Source organism: Anguilla anguilla, chromosome 10, assembly GCF_013347855.1.
Source record: "Anguilla anguilla isolate fAngAng1 chromosome 10, fAngAng1.pri, whole genome shotgun sequence".
Classification (NCBI taxonomy): Eukaryota; Metazoa; Chordata; class Actinopteri; order Anguilliformes; family Anguillidae; genus Anguilla; species Anguilla anguilla.
The window spans coordinates 57,073-74,683 of record NC_049210.1 but is presented as its reverse complement, the minus strand read 5'-3'; the positions used below and the strand labels follow the sequence as shown (position 1 = coordinate 74,683).

General features: G+C 46.9%; 1 protein-coding gene across 1 annotated transcript in view; it reads left to right on the top strand.

The window, feature by feature from the left end:
• zgc:63587 (uncharacterized protein LOC393431 homolog) overlaps positions 1–17,611 on the top strand; it is a 32,356-nt gene that overhangs the window by 1,273 nt on the left and 13,472 nt on the right. Inside the window, exons 2-7 of the mRNA XM_035436132.1 lie at positions 2,648–2,685; positions 3,185–3,284; positions 4,147–4,233; positions 4,775–4,898; positions 8,275–8,409; positions 8,528–8,645. Of these exons, the coding sequence (XP_035292023.1) occupies positions 2,659–2,685; positions 3,185–3,284; positions 4,147–4,233; positions 4,775–4,898; positions 8,275–8,409; positions 8,528–8,645 (591 nt within the window). The 5' untranslated portion in view covers positions 2,648–2,658. The remainder of the gene's footprint in view (positions 1–2,647; positions 2,686–3,184; positions 3,285–4,146; positions 4,234–4,774; positions 4,899–8,274; positions 8,410–8,527; positions 8,646–17,611) is intronic.

Here is a 17,611-nt window from a genome sequence, read left to right as displayed (position 1 = left end):
CCTTTATGTACACTTTTGTAGTGACACCCTTTCATGTACTAAATGTTCTTACTGAGAAAGAAACCAACCTGGTAAAGAGTGATAAGTCATTTGCTGTTGCTTTAATTAGATTAACCTAAAAAGAGCTCACAAATGATGAAGACATCTTTTATTTGACAAACCCCTTAAACTTTCTCTGAACCCCTTATTTTCTGCATGTTATCAGCATGATCGGGACAAAAGTGTGAAAGGAGACATCTTTCACCATAAATCAAAGAGTGTCATTTCCCCTCCCTCCTTTTTAGAGGAGAAAAGGAGAAAGCAAAGCATGAATTAGATTTCTGTCAGTCTGTTTGAGTCGGGCCAGTTTTTCACCTTGCTTGCTTAGTTCTGGATCAGGACTATTGTACTAATTAAATTTTTTTTTTACCGCTGGTCATTTGCATGCATGAGCTAACATTATGCTGGGAGGGAACATAACCTTGCTGTATTGTTTAGGGTGCAAGGGCACATAACCTCGCTGTATTGTTTAGGGTGCATGCAAGGGCATATAAACACACTGTAGTGTTTAGGGTGCATGCAAGGGCATATAAACACACTGTATTGTTTAGGGTGCATGGGCATATAAACACACTGTAGTGTTTAGGGTGCATGGGCATATAAACACACTGTAGTGTTTAGGGTGCATGGGCATATAAACACATTGTAGTGTTTAGGGTGCAAGGGCATATAAACACACTGTAGTGTTTAGGGTGCAAGGGCATATAAACACACTGTAGTGTTTAGGGTGCAAGGGCATATAAACACACTGTAGTGTTTAGGGTGCAAGGGCATATAAACACACTGTAGTGTTTAGGGTGCAAAGGCACAACTTCGATATAGTAATTAGGGAACACATGAGGTCTCGGAGGACTTCCAAGGGGAGTGTTCCACCTGAACTCTTGATTGCTAAATTTGGTGAGGTTTTTTGACAATGTAACATGCAGTGATAAGTTATTTATGCATGACATTTTGTAAGAATAAACTCCAGAAAGCATTTTACTTTACAGTCAAATGAAGGAAGTCTCCCACTTCTGTGCTTGTTGTGAGTATATTGTCAGTGTGCATTGATTGTTTCGGTGAAAAATGCAGCTCAACGTGCCAGCTATGCCCTGTTGTGCTTCACCTTACAGGCCTCAGTCATCATAAGTGGATGTAGTCTGCTTGCTTAAAGTCAGTTTACTATACTTAAAGTCCGTTTGCTACTATAATGCAGCTAGTTTATTAGCCGACGTGCTAATGAATACAATGTAGTTTGCCTTTATGCTGGCTTAACCCAGTATGCTAACTCCTAAATCAATAGCCTAATATTGTGCCCTGAAAATCTTGCAATCTTTTGCAAAAGGCTTTTAAGTACAAGCTGTCACAAAAGTTTTAAATAATGTATTACTTATTTAATATCGACCGTTACCTATTTGCTTGTGACAACTGAGCAGTTGTCATCTTGCTTGAATCTAGCTAGCAAAAATAATTCCTGAGTGCTTTCGTTCTCATGTAGGCTCAGTCGGCCAAACCTGGCCTGCTTTTTTGAAGCTCACTTCATTTGAGAGATTGAAGACTCACCTCTTCAGGCTGCACCTCTCCCCATCCCTCCCTACCTCCCTGTAGTCTCTAATTGACTATGTAATCTTAGGGTTGTGGCTAGGTAAGCTGTTTATCTTAGTTGACTTAGTTATTGCACTTGTGCCTACTCAACTATTGATTGTTTTATTTGCATAGACTGATTTGTTGCTGTTTGTTGTGCTAATCAGATTAACCTACAGGGTCCAAGTTAAACTACGCGGTCGTTCCCTGCACTTGGAACTGTGCGTCCCTCTAGGGTTTTCAACACACTTGTTCCTGGTTATGTTTATACACTTTGTTGTACGTCGCTCTGGATAAGGGCGTCTGCCAAATGCCTGTAATGTAATGTAATGTAATGAGAGATGTTGCTCACTAGCGCCAGTGCATTTGGCTCCAGTCTAGGTGTTTCAGTCACCTGTTTCAGTGTAGTGTGCTTCTGCTTTTAATCCGCTGCTAATTCCTGTTCACACACCCGTCTCGTGCCAGTGTGTTGTGGTCACATGGTTTGTCTTTGTAACATAGCGTTTTATTGTAAAAGTAATTTCTGTCTCAGTGGGGTTTTTCTGGTTCAGTGAGGAAGGAATAAATAAATAAAGGGAAAGGAGGTGATGAACGGCCACAGTCCGCCCCTTTGGCATGTACCACAGTCCCCCCTGGCTGCTGGCCTGTCAGTCACCACAGAATTGGTCCTGTGGAGGGCGGACCTGCACCCCTGATTGCGAGACGGGGCGCGTGCTTTCCCTCTTAACACGCTGGAATGGGATGCGTAGGGAAAGATTGAGGAACTCTGCTGATAAACTCCATTGTTCTCCAGGAGCGGCGATGAAATAGACCCTCCGAGCTCCCTCTTTATCAGCACTCAGGGACCAGCCTGACACGGAACCCACATCTGTGCCAGGGGTGGGGTTGGCACTGGGGGGTGGGGTCGGTGCTCAGGGTTCGGGGTCACTGCTGGGGGTAGGGTTGGTGTATATTTTGCTTTGGGGCGTGGGTGCTGGGGGGGTGGGGTCGGTGTATATATTTGCTTTGGGGTGTGGGCGTGTTCTGACTGCCTGTGTGTTTGCAGGTTCAGGGGACATGTCTCAGTCTGGAGAGAAAGGGAAGGTGAGTAGGACTGGGACCCAAATCCAGCCACCTGAGCAGAGCTTCCTTTATCAACACCCATTTGGACTGTTTGTGTTGTTCATTTCTATGTGGTTTCTCTTTGACATAAGAGTTCTGGATACATATCGTATGAATAACAAGCTCAGGGAGGGAAGGAGCTTCAGGCAGACGCTAAATCAGGACTAGCAAAATATTGAGAAGTTTTTTTCAGAAAGTGGAAGCGTCTGCTTGCTTTTAGGAATTGTTCACTGAATAGTTTTGAAAGACTTACTGATGGTTATTTGACTTGGAATGCCTCATGTTGGTTAAATGTGTGGCATGGTCTGAGTGCAGCTGTAGTGAAGTGTAGGGTGAGGGTTAGGGTTGGGGTTGGGGTAGTGTAGAGATGGGTTGGGGTTAGTGTAGAGATGAGTTGGGGTTGGGGTTAGGATTAGTGTAGAGATGGGTTGGGGTTGGGGTTAGTGTACAGATACTCCATTGCACCCTGTGTTTCCGGCAGTTTCCTGAGGCAGCAGGATATGTGGGCTTCGCTAACCTGCCCAACCAGGTGCACAGGAAGTCTGTGAAGAAAGGCTTTGAGTTCACGCTGATGGTTGTGGGTGAGTCTGGACCTCCCCTGTGTGCTATCACTATAAACCCCTCCCCTATGCGCTATCACTATAAACCCCTCCCCCAAGCGCTATCACTATAAACCCCTCCCCCAAGCGCTATCACTATAAACCCCTCCCCCAAGCGCTATCACTATAAACCCCTCCCCTAAGCGCTATCACTATAAACTCCTCCCTCATGTCCTATCACTATAAACCCCTCCCCCAAGTCCTATCACTATAAACCCCTCCCCCAAGCGCTAACACTATAAACCCCTCCCCCAAGTGCTATCACTATAAACTCCTCCCTCATGTCCTATCACTATAAACCCCTCCCCCAAGCGCTATCACTATAAACCCCTCCCCCAAGTGCTATCACTATAAACTCCTCCCTCATGTCCTATCACTATAAACCCCTCCCCCAAGTCCTATCACTATAAACCCCTCCCCCAAGCGCTATCACTAAACTCCTCCCCCAAGCGTTATCACTATAAACCCCTCCCCCAAGTCCTATCACTATAAACTCCTCCCCAAAGCGGTATCACTAAACTCCTCCCCATGCACTATTACTTTAAACCCCTCCCCCAAGCCCTATCACTATAAACTTCTCCTTGAGTGGAGTCTGGATTCATAGGGGTTGAGTGGGGTTTGGATTCATAGGGTTTGAGTGGGGTCTGGATTCATAGGGGTTGAGTGGGGTCTGGATTCATAGGGGTTGAGTGGGTTCTGGATTCATAGGGGTTTGAGTGGGACCTGGATTCATAGGGGTTGAGTGGGTTCTGGATTCATAGGGGTTGAGTGGGTTCTGACTCATTATGCCCCCATTCTCTTGTAATCACCATTCCGAGCTCTGCCTATGTCCTTGGCTCTGTAGGGGAGTCCGGTTTGGGGAAGTCTACTCTGATCAACAGCCTGTTTCTGACGGACCTTTACCCTGAGCGCTATATCCCCATCGCTGCAGGTAAGAGGAATCTCTTGAAAAAGAGTGTTCATTTCAGTAAGATTTTCCTGGTTAAATATAGGTGAATAATAGTATGCAAGTCTTCCCATAAAATCAAAAAAGCAATTCTTGGTTATTGCCTGCTCAACAATCCACCAATACTTTTGCATCTATATATACATGCATACATACCTATGTACACATTTTATAGTCATTGTGTTACACCTACTGTTAGCTTGCAAACATAAGTACTACATTACATGAGCTCATGATGATTTGAGTCCTGCTCAAACTCAGGTAGCTGGAAGCTACCATTTTGTCCATTGTGGATGGTTAGAGTTTGGGGTTAGGGCTAGACTTAGAGTTTGGGGGAAATGTATAGGGATATGGAGGTGGGGTTAGGGTTAGGGCTGGGCTTAGAGTTTGGGGGAAGTGTATAGGGATATGGAGGTGGGGTTAGGGTTAGGGCTGGGCTTAGAGTTTGGAGGAAGTGTATAGGGATATGGAGGTGGGGTGTAGAGATGTTACCCTAACTGGTATGCGCTGCTTTGCTGGCCTACAGAGAAAATTGAACGGACCGTCCAGATTGAGGCGTCTACTGTGGAAATTGAGGAACGGGGGGTGAAACTACGCCTCACAGTGGTGGACACGCCTGGTTATGGTGATGCTATTAACAGCCAAGACTGGTGAGCCTTTTCTGGATCATCAGTTATCAACAATAAACCTCTCTACTCAACCACTTAACAACAATTTTCTTCTCTCTAATCATATGCCTCTTTCTGACCAACCATGTAAAAACTGTATGTAAGAACTTTCTGTTCAAATGCACTTAACAGCAGTATACTCTTTAACCATATATCTACTACCAACCACTTAGCAACAATATCCCTTCGTGTAACCAACTAATTCAAGACAATGTGCCTTTTCTATGCCAGTTACTTCACAACAGTATTCCTATGTTCGTCCAGAGACAGATACCTAAGGGGCAGATGTGGTATGTAAGGGGGGCAGATGTGGTAATAAGGGGGCAAATTGTGCACCTAAGGTCAGCCGATTAGCTCCATTCATTGATTGATTCATCATTGCCATTTTCCTGCTTTTGCTGTAGGTTATCATTTCTAATGTCAGTTTAACGTGCATCGCCTCCCAGCATCCTCCCTAATTTCCATCCCTGCTTTGCTAGCGTCCCCCCCCCCCCCCCCCCCCCCCCCCCCACCCCTGCAGAATGTGCTGGGTCTCACCAGCGTCCTCCCCCCCCCACCCCACCCTTGCAGAATGTGCTGGGTCTCATCAGCGTCCTCCCCCCCCCCCCCACCCTTGCAGAATGTGCTGGGTCTCGCCAGCGTCCTCTTAAGAATGTCCAGCACCTCGCTTTCCTTTCAGCCTCGGCATTAAGCCGTGGCACCATGGATAAAGGTACAGGCCCCCCCCCACGGCTCCCCTCCTCACCAGCTGTGTGTGGGGAATTGGAGCATTTGCTAAAATAGTTTGTGCCTACATATGTGATTAAAACAACTTTATTAATCTAGCAGTGCTTTCTTCCCACCAACACTGGCCAGGAGCCCTTTGTGTTATAGGAAAGGTCTCCCACACAGACTAAAGGAGAAGCACACTCATCAGCAGGTACCCCTGCAGATTGCACTCACTGTGCTTTATATGAGAAACCTGACAGCCTGAACTAGGAGCCAGCCAGTTCTGCACTGAGGCCCCCACAGAGACTACCGGGGAAGCAGACCAGTGATTGACAGACTGTGTGAACAGACCCAGAAAGAAAGATGGAGGGCAGACGGCAGGGTAGTGTAGAGGTAAAAGCACTCGCTTACCACCGCAGAGACCCGGGTTCAGCCCCTGGCAGCGGTACTTCCGGCTTGGTCAGACGTTCCTTCGAACACAGTTGGCAGTGTTCACGGGTGGGAAGCCGATGAGGGTACGAGTCCTGATCATTGCATTAGCGACTCCTACTGGTTGGTCGGAGTGTAGCACAGTGGGTAAGGAACTGGGCTTGTAACCGAAAGGTTGCAGGTTCGATTCCCGGATAGGACACTGCCGTTGTGCCCTTGAGCAAGGTACTTAACCGAAATTGCTTCAGTATATATCCAGCTGTATAAATGGATACAATGTAAAATGCTATGTAAAAAAGTTGTGTAAGTCGCTCTGGATAAGTGCGTCTGCTAAATGCCTGTAATGTAATGTAATGTAATGGTCGGGGCACCTGTTCAGCAGGGAGGGGATCTAGGGGAGATAGCGTGAACCTCCACATGCGTTACGCTCTCCCTAGTGAAACTCCTCGCTGTCAGGTGAAAAGAAGCGGCTGGCGACTCCACATGCATCGGAGGAGGCATGTGGTAGTCTACGCCCTTCCCAGATCAACAGAAAGATGTGCATCGACCAGGACCGTGATACACACGGGGAATTGGTATAATGACTAAATTGGGGAGAAAATGGGAGAAAAATGGCAAGAAAAAGAAATATGGAGCGAGTGAGAGAGGGGTATGTGTTGGGGGGGGAGTTGGAATGGGATCTGGCAGAAGCGTGGATCCCCCCTGCCCCCCTGCCCCCCAGCCCTCTGATGGCTTCAGGCAGGAAGTTTTGTTTCAGTTGCAACTTCCTGTTGATTGTCCTGAAATGGCTGTTTATTCCTTCGGCCAAGCCTCAGCCAGCCAATCACATATCTCTGTGGCCGTAACTATACCACAGACCAGCTAATCACAGACCTCTGCGCCCCTAACCATACCACAGACTGGCCAATCACAGCCAATCTGCGTCCCCTAACCATACCACAGACCAGGACCAATACCGATAAAGCATCTCTGTGCTGATCGAGGATCAGGTTTTCCCTGTTTACTATCCTTATCCTCTGTGAGTTAAAGCTGAACCTGCCACCAGATCAGAATTCCTCTTCCCAGATGATTTGTGGATGTGGGCCGTTGACTTGGCTCAGCTGGGACAGGTAACAGGACAGGTTCTGTTTGCAGTGCCTTAATAGTTCATGTACCATGGGGCCCATCCATGCACTGGAACTACTGTTCGCACAGATATATGTTTAATATCTTTGATTTATTTCATATCTGATTGGCTTTGTAAATTCTGGGACAATAAAACCAACATTTGGACCTTCAATGAAGTCCCTGCAGCATATTTTGGAGATGGTACTGGTGCTGTACCAGGACAAAGTCCACTAAAGTCTGTTTGAATGGACAGTCTATGATAACCATGATATTTGGCCAGCAGCTATACCACCACGCACTCTGCTCCTACCGACTGGCTGAAGCTAAGCAGGTGTGGGCTTGGTTAGTACTTGGATGGGAGACCACCAGGGAACACTGAGTTGCTGCTGGAAGTGGTGTTGGTGGGCCAGCAGGGGGCAATCTTCCCTCTGGTCAAATAAACCCCAATGCCCCAGTGCAGTGATGGGGACACTGTGCTGTAGGAGATGCTGTCTTTGGGATGAGACGTTAAACCGAGGTCCTGACTCACTGTGGTCATTAAAGATCCCACGACACTATTCGCAAAGAGTAGGGGGTTCCTGGCTAAAATCCCAGATCTGGCTCTCGAAAAAACTTAATCATCCCCTGATTTAATTGGCTAAAAAAATGTTCTCTCCCTCCAGTGGAGCTGCTCAGTGGCCAACAGTAGAGGATTTTGGTTGTACTGCGCAGCTCCCAGGTGCGAATGTGTATGAGTGTGAAGCAGGGCGTTCCTGCAAAAGAGCATCCGTGCTCAGTGAACCTACCCTGGTTAAATAAAAAAGTAAAAAATTAGTCCAGTAAACTCTGCTTAACCTGTCAGTATTATTTAACCACCATGTGAATCCATTCAGGCCTACTCAAATGGCCATGGCCACAACGAATACTACCCTTAAAAAAAGGACACATGGTTTAACCTTCATCGGATTAAGCTCATTATTCCTGCCATGTGATTTTGAAAGACTGTACCCAAAAACAGGCCCATCGGTGTTTCTGCTGGAGTGGGGTTTGAATCCTGTGGTCACCTGCAGGAAATGTGCTATTTTCTTCAGTTGATTAGGGGTTTTTGCTCTCTGTGTCCATTCTGTGTCCCTAGCTTTAAGACCATCATCCAGTACATTGATAACCAGTTTGAGCGCTACCTGCACGACGAGAGCGGGCTCAACCGCCGGCACATCGTGGACAACCGTGTTCACTGCTGCTTCTACTTCATCTCACCCTTCGGACACGGGTACGAGCTGGGGGCCACACCTGCCCAAACACACCTGCTCGCTGCATGTGTGTGCTGCTGATGATGATGCGTGTGTGTGTGTGTGTGTGTGTGTGTGTGTGTGTGTCTCTCTTCTCAGGCTGAAACCCCTAGATGTCGAGTTCATGAAGGCCATTCACAGCAAGGTGAACATTGTCCCCGTCATCGCAAAGGCTGACACCCTGACGCTGAGAGAGCGGGATCGTCTGAAGAGGAGGGTGAGTTACAGCTCGCACACATACACACACACACACACACACACGGACACAACATAATCCGCTACCATAAATGCCTTCTCACGTGACCCGGCTCAAACCCCCCCGCCCCCCCGCCCCGTTTCCTCCTCCTTAAGTGACCCTGCTTCCCAGGCACTGCTGTTGATGGCTCCTTCAGGTCGATCATTTCCTCTTGTACTTGGAATCATGGTTCAATTGATTTAGTTCTGGCAGTGATTCACTGAATTGTTTTCAGAATTTTGGTACTCAGGCAATGCAAGCAGTGTGAAGGGTCACCACTTCATCATTTATATATGCTGGCAGTGGCCACAAAGTTGGAAATACTTCGCTAAATGAGGGACAAAAATATATTTTTCCTGAGTGAATTGCATAGTTAACATGCTCATAGCCGTGTGCAAACATGTTGTGCAAGTCTGTTTGCCTGTAATTATGGCTAGAATGGCTGGAACAGAAGCCCTCAGTGAATGAGAGAGTTGCTGACTGTTGTGATATGTTTGGAAAGGGCATCAGTGCTGAGGATGTTTCAGTTTGCAGATGTTTCATATTGAACTGAGTCTAAGGTAGAGTGGAATAGAGTCTAAGGTGGAACGGAACAGGTCCTGCTGGCTGGGTTCTGTAAGGGTAAAGATTAGGCTAAGGGTTTGGTTTAGGGCATGTTGAGGCCCTGTGGTCCTGTCCTGCTGGCTGGGTTCAGTAAGGAGAAAGGTTAGGTTAAGGCTAAGGGTAGAGTATGGAATGCAGGCCTGTGGGTAACCTGATGATAGAATCTGTTTATTTCCTGTGAAACTCACTGTCCCAAACATTGCAAACCCACAAGGACAAGGCTTTAAGCATCGGGACTGTTGTAGTGGCCTTCCTGCCACCAGTTTAGCCACCCCTCCCCCTAGCTTAAACAAGGAAGTCTGAATTGCATTGCTTGCAATCAAGCTAATCTTGTATCGTATAGTTCCGGTGTGTGCTGTCCAGTGCAGGGAATCATTAGCCTCATTTTCAATTTCATTCGATGCTCTTATACAGCAGGATATCACTGCTCTTATACAGCAGGATATCACTGCTCTTATACAGCAGGATATTACTGCTCTTATACAGCAGGATATTACTGCTCTTATACAGCAGGATATTACTGCTCTTATACAGCAGGATATCACTGCTCTTATACAGCAGGATATCACTGCTCTTATACAGCAGGATATTACTCTGCTCTTATACAGCAGGATATCACTGCTCTTATACAGCAGGATATCACTCTGCTCTTATACAGCAGGATATTACTGCTCTTATACAGCAGGATATCACTGCTCTTATACAGCAGGATATCACTCTGCTCTTATACAGCAGGATATCACTGCTCTTATACAGCAGGATATTACTGCTCTTATACAGCAGGATATCACTGCTCTTATACAGCAGGATATCACTGCTCTTATACAGCAGGATATCACTGCTCTTATACAGCAGGATATCACTGCTATTATACAGCAGGATATCACTGCTCTTATACAGCAGGATATAACTCTGCTCTTATACAGCAGGATATCACTGCTATTATACAGCAGGATATCACTCTGCTCTTATACAGCAGGATATCACTCTGCTCTTATACAGCAGGATATCACTGCTCTTATACAGCAGGATATCACTCTGCTCTTATACAGCAGGATATCACTGCTATTATACAGCAGGATATCACTCTGCTCTTATACAGCAGGATATTACTGCTCTTATACAGCAGGATATCACTGCTCTTATACAGCAGGATATCACTCTGCTCTTATACAGCAGGATATCACTGCTCTTATACAGCAGGATATCACTCTGCTCTTATACAGCAGGATATCACTGCTATTATACAGCAGGATATCACTCTGCTCTTATACAGCAGGATATCACTGCTCTTATACAGCAGGACATTACTGCTCTTATACAGCAGGATATTACTCTGCTCTTATACAGCAGGATATCACTGCTATTATACAGCAGGATATCACTCTGCTCTTATACAGCAAGATATCACTCTGCTCTTATACAGCAGGATATCACTCTGCTCTTATACAGCAGGATATCACTCTGCTCTTATACAGCAGGATATCACTGCTATTATACAGCAGGATATCACTGCTCTTATACAGCAGGATATCACTCTGCTCTTATACAGCAGGATATCACTGCTCTTATACAGCAGGATATCACTCTGCTCTTATACAGCAGGATATCACTGCTCTTATACAGCAGGATATCACTCTGCTCTTATACAGCAGGATATCACTGCTATTATACAGCAGGATATCACTCTGCTCTTATACAGCAGGATATCACTGCTCTTATACAGCAGGACATTACTGCTCTTATACAGCAGGATATTACTCTGCTCTTATACAGCAGGATATCACTGCTATTATACAGCAGGATATCACTCTGCTCTTATACAGCAAGATATCACTCTGCTCTTATACAGCAGGATATCACTCTGCTCTTATACAGCAGGATATCACTTTGCTCTTATACAGCAGGATATCACTCTGCTCTTATACAGCAGGATATCACTGCTCTTATACAGCAGGATATCACTCTGCTCTTATACAGCAGGATATCACTGCTCTTATACAGCAGGATATCACTGCTCTTATACAGCAGGATATCACTCTGCTCTTATACAGCAGGATATCACTGCTCTTATACAGCAGGACATTACTGCTCTTATACAGCAGGATATCACTCTGCTCTTATACAGCAGGATATCACTCTGCTCTTATACAGCAGGATATCACTCTGCTCTTATACAGCAGGATATCACTCTGCTCTTATATAGCAGGATATCACTCTGCTCTTATACAGCAGGATATCACTCTGCTCTTATACAGCAGGATATTACTCTGCTCTTATACAGCAGGATGCCACTAAGATCCAGAGTTGAGCCTGTGTGATTTTATCGTAATTTGGGAAGATGTGGCGCCAAATCTTTGGTCTCCCACCATAGCACCTTCTGAGCTGTGATCCCTTCTCTGTCTGTTACCCTCTCTGCTTCCTACCTATCTTAATGAAACAAAATATACAAAAAGAGGCTGGACATTCCATTTTCCTTTAACAGTAAAAATTAAATCCACTGTATTTAGCATTTTTCATAAATGAGACGAGAGCCCTTTAGCACAGCATCCATTCTGGAAAGTCCATTTTACACCTAAAAACACAACCCAAAGGCTCTTTACTGGAAAAGAGTGGATTATTCTTAGCAGGTCCTCCTTCACATATTAGTCTATAGTTACGTTCCCTCATTAAACAATGAAATATTCCTGATAGTTTTTTAATGAGGTCATTCATGGCCCTGCTTTGGGTAAAAGCCGCAGCCTCTGCGCCTGCCATTGTCAGAAGACAAATGGGCACATTGTGCTTGGGCTTCTGAGAGATGGATTTATTTTCCACTGGCCACTTTCTCACCATTTCACATTGTTGATCTCAAAGCAGAAGATGAAAAAGTGCCCCCCTCCAGCACCACCACTTCATTGTTCAGTATTAGTGGGGAAACAGCTTGTACAGAACAATATACATTTCCTGCAATGTGTCGGGCGACTCTGCAGAGAAGGCACGGCCGTCAGCAATGTGTGTGTTCAGTGCCTTGTTCTACAAGCCACTTACCTTCCTGGAATGTCAGCTTGTAGCTCCATTCACCCTCCCCCACCCTTCAAACCCCCGCCTGCTTCTGGGCCAAACGGAGTCTGATGCAGGTGTGTGCTCCCAACTTGAGGCTTCATGTCTGCTTGTGGAGAGTGAGTTTTATGAGCCTTAGGCAGTGAGGGGATGGATGTGCACGTGGCTGTGTGTCCTGAGCTTAGTGAGGGTTGGATGTGCAGTGAGGGGATGGATGTGCACGTGGCTGTGTGTCCTGAGCTTAGTGAGGGTTGGATGTGCAGTGAGGGGATGGATGTACAGTGAGGGGATTGATGTGCACGTGGCTGTGTGTCCTGAGCTTAGTGAGGGTTGGATGTGCAGTGAGGGGATGGTTGTACAGTGAGGGGATGGATGTGTAGTGAGGGGATGGATGTGCGGTGAGGGGATGGATGTGCAGTGAGGGGATGGATGTGTAGTGAGGGGATGGATGTGTAGTGAGGGGATGGATGTGCTGTGAGGGGATGGATGTGCAGTGAGGGGATTGATGTGCACGTGGCTGTGTGTCCTGAGCTTAGTGAGGGATGGATGTGCACGTGGCTGTGTCCTGAGCTTAGTGAGGGATGGATGTGCAGTGAGGGGATGGATGTGCAGTGAGGGGATGGATGTGTAGTGAGGGGATGGATGTGCGGTGAGGGGATGGATGTGCAGTGAGGGGATGGATGTGCACGTGGCTGTGTCCTGAGCTTAGTGAGGGGATGGATGTGGAAGGAAGTAGATGGTAAGGAAAAGGTTCTGATGTTTAGGAGGACACACGCACACACACACCCAGTAAAACACAGGTGTGGGGAAACATCCTGCTGAATGCTCTGTGGGTTTTATGTTTTCAGTGAGCAGCACTGCAGGTGGTGGGGGGGGCCCAGGGAGAGCCGTTCCCCCCACGCAGGAAGCTGCCCCCCCCCCGATGCAGGAAGCTGGCCACCCCCCCACCCCCCCGCCCAGGCAGCAGTATTTCAGCCTGGCTGCTCCTGTCAGCCTTTTCCCCTCATTGTTCCACTCTGTTTGTTCTTCAGGGCTGTGCTACCCTGATAGTCAGCCATGTGAATGTAGCACAGAATCAACCGCAGATCTTACCCACCCCCCCTTTCTGTCCTTTACCCACCCCCCCTTTCTGTCCTTTACTCTCCATCCCCCCTTTCTGTCCTTGACTCTCCATCCCCCCTTTCTGTCCTTTACCCACCCCCCCTTTCTGTCCTTTATTCTCCATCCCCCCTTTCTGTCCTTTACTCTCCATCCCCCCTTTCTGTCCTTGACTCTCCATCCCCCCTTTCTGTCCTTTACCCACCCCCCCTTTCTGTCCTTTACTCTCCATCCCCCCTTTCTGTCCTTTACCCACCCCCCCTTTCTGTCCTTTACTCTCCATCCCCCCTTTCTGTCCTTTACCCACCCCCCCTTTCTGTCCTTTACTCTCCATCCCCCCTTTCTGTCCTTTACCCACCCCCCCTTTCTGTCCTTTACTCTCCATCCCCCCTTTCTGTCCTTGACTCTCCATCCCCCCTCTCTGTCCTTTACCCCCCCCTTTCTGTCCTTTACTCTCCATCCCCCCTTTCTGTCCTTTACCCATCCCCCCTTTCTGTCCTTTACTCTCCATCCCCCCTTTCTGTCCTTTACTCTCCATCCCCCCTTTCTGTCCTTTACTCTCCATCCCCCCTTTCTGTCCTTTACTCTCCATCCCCCCTTTCTGTCCTTTACCCACCCCCCCCTTTCTGTCCTTTACTCTGGATTTATTGTGTGATTGGCTTAGATGTGCATTTCTTTGGCATGTGAGCAAAAGCTCAGAATTTCAATGAAGCAAATCCATTTAGTATTCTCAGAGGAAACTCGCAGTCAACAAAATTTAACTGCCACCCAATGAGGAGACGTGAGTGTCAGGATATATTCACATTTTTTGGTTCTTGTTAGAACCCTAGAACCTGCACTGTGTATGTTAGAACCCTAGAACCTGCACTGTGTATGTTAGAACCCTAGAACCTGCACTCTGTGTGTTAGAACCCTAGGACCTGCACTCTGTGTGTTAGAACCCTAGAACCTGCACTCTGTATGTTCCACGGTCAGATTAGTGCAGCCAGGAGGAAAAGCATTACAGTAGTCCAGCTGAGAAATTTTAGAAACATGAGCCTTTTTTGGCATCATACAGGGACAATTTCCCTCCTCAATTTGGACATATTTATTCCTCAAAGTTTGGAAAGCTGGACATTTTTGCTTGGTATAACCGACAGGCTAACACACACTGTTAGAGTGATCAGTATGCCTTAGCCCGTCAGAGTGATCAGTGTGCGTTAGCCTGTCAGAGTGATCAGTGTGTGTTAGCCCGTCAGAGTGATCAGTGTGTGTTAGCCCGTCAGAGTGATCAGTGTGTGTTAGCCCGTCAGAGTGATCAGTGTGTGTTAGCCCGTCAGAGTGATCAGTGTGTGTTAGGCCGTCAGAGTGATCTGTGTGTGTTAGCCCGTCAGAGTGATCTGTGTGTGTTAGGCCAACATAAGTCTTACCTTCATTGGGTGGCAACTGCTCTCAATGGCTCGAGGCAGACTAAGTGAAGTGTTTTGTTGCCTTTAGGATAAAGGGTGTATAAACAGGGCGTGGCCTTTAGGATAAAGGTTGTAGAAACAGGGCGTGGCCTTTAGGATAAAGGGTGTAGAAACAGGGCGTGGCCTTTAGGATAAAGGGTGTAGAAACAGGGCGTGGTCTTTAAGATAAAGGGTGTAGAAACAGGGCGTGGCCCTTAGGATAAAGGTTGTAGAAACAGGGTGTGGCCTTTAGGATAAAGGGTGTAGAAACAGGGCGTGGTCTTTAGGATAAAGGTTGTAGAAACAGGGCGTGGCCTTTAGGATAAAGGGTGTAGAAACAGGGCGTGGCCTTTAGGATAAAGGGTGTAGAAACAGGGTGTGGCCTTTAGGATAAAGGCTGTGGAAACAGTTGGCTATGTGAAGCAGCAGTGCAGGGTTAAGGGCAGTGTGGGGCCTGATTTCGTGGGGTGGGTTTATTTGCCCTTTAGGGTTGATTGTGCCTTTGTAACACAGCAGCCTCGTGTGTTTGAAGTGGAAAACAATGAATATGGGTTTCCGATCAGTGAACTTTTTAAACCACCAGACTGCAAACGCTTTGTAAAAATGTGTTTAAAAAACCCCATCATGCTCAGGTTTAGGCATGTACCCTCTTTTGCCTCCACAAAATGGCGATCACATCTTCATCCTGAGACTTCCTGACAGTGCCTGACATATAGAGCCTCGAATCAGAACACTTGCAGCCTGTAAGGTGGGTGGTCCAGGGGTTTCTGGGAAAAATAACTGCACGGTAGACTAGATCACCCTGTAGTATGTGTTCTTTTTTTGATTCCATGGTTGCCCTGGTGATGGTGAGTCATGCCAGTGCCTCTGTCCTGGGTAATTAGAGGGTCCCTGGGGCTGAGCTTATCTGAGGCAGGGAGGGGTAGGAATGTGCCCACACAGCCCCTCCCTGCCCGCCATGCTCCTCCTGCCCCTGGGGCACCCCCACTGCACTCTGACACCTCCCCCACCAACCCCCACCATCAACACAATGATCATCTGTTCATCATGAAAGCATCCTGATAAAATTGCTACTGCTAAGTCAACACAATGATCATCTGTTCATCATGAAAGCATCCTGATAAAATTGCTACTGCTAAGTTAACACACTTATTCTCTGTTAACTTATGATTATGGTTTCAGGTGATCTCATCTTGATGTTGAAAATACGGGCTAATTTTTTTACACAATATACCCACATATTGCTTTTAGACCTGAGTTGTCCTTTTTGTCTTTTACTTGAGGTATTTATCATTCTTTGTGCGTGTGTTTGCCTCATTGTGTGCAGTGAGGTACTGTGCTGTGGGTTTAGAGTTCTCGAGAGAATGACACGTTCATGCGTCAGTGCTGCTGGGAAGGCACTGCTGGAGGAAAGCATGGAAGAGCACAGCTGAGCGTTTTATTTACCTGCAGTGTGTAATGTGCTCCTCTCGTGGAAGAGCACAGCTGAGCGTTTTATTTACCCGCAGTGTGTAATGTGTCCACTCCACAACTGCGCATAGTCCCTGCACATATTTAGTATGGACACAAACTACCTGTGCTCTGAGAACTTGTTTGTTTTTGTTGACTGTTAGCCCTGTCTTATTTTGTTTTCTTATGTATTTATAGTGGTGAAAATGGCTTGTGACCTGTGGTTTGTCTGGGTTAAAAATTCCGTGAGACAGGTTTGTGTACACGTGCACGCATGCAGTCTGTCAGCAAAATGAAATTGCTGTTTTGGGTTATGGGTGTATCATCAGTGGGGATCTTAATTACGGGCGTACTGGCAACAGGCTTTGGCACTGACTCTTCCTCACCATAACAAGACTGTGCCTGTCTCTCACAGTAAAGCAGACTGTGCCTGTCTCTCACAGTAACACAGACTGTGCCTGTCTCTCACAGTAACATAGACTGTGCCTGTCTCTCAAAGTAAAGCAGACTGTGCCTGTCTTTCAAAGTAAAGCAGACTGTGCCTGCCTTTCAAAGTAAAGCAGACTGTGCCTGTCTCTCACAGCAACACAGACTGTGCCTGTCTCTCACAGTAAAGCAGACTGTGAACTTTCATGAAATTTTATTTCTGTAAATGGCTAAAAATTGCTCGCTGCCTAGATTTCTGGTGTTGGTACTGGTTCCAGTGGTGATGCAAAGGCTAAATTAAGCTTAATTAAGCTGTATGTGGTGTGAATATTGGCTCCCTTATGCCTTGGAACTGGACCCAGAACTTCATTTGTCCTTTTGTGTCTGGTTCTGGCAGGAAAAAAGGTGTAATAGGACCTGGCTTTGGAACTATTGGATATTTGTTCCATTTGGAACGGACCTCTGGCCTTTGACTTTTGGTCTCTTCCTGTAGCTTGTCCTCTGCTTCTGATTGGCCAGCCATGGAGGTGTGCCACCCAGCCTGCCCTCTTTTTCCTTCACCTGCTCTCCTCCTGCTCTGCTCCTCCTCCTGCTCTCCTCCTGCTCTGCTCCTCCTCCTGCTCCTCCTCCTGCTCTCCTCCTGCTCTGCTCCTCCTCCTGCTCCTCCTCCTGCTCTCCTCCTACTCTCCTCTTGCTCCACCAGCTCATGACCAGATTGTATTTGACATCCTATAAGACACAGATTATAGTAAAGATCACAGCTGCCTTCCTTTTTCACTGATTATGCCCCGAAAGTCTGGTGCTATTGTTGTTCTGCTTGTGTGGATGGACTGGCTGTAGGGCAGCCAAGTTAAGCAGACCAGCTCAGAGCGCTACCCTCTCTTCCTCATCTCCGGCACCCTC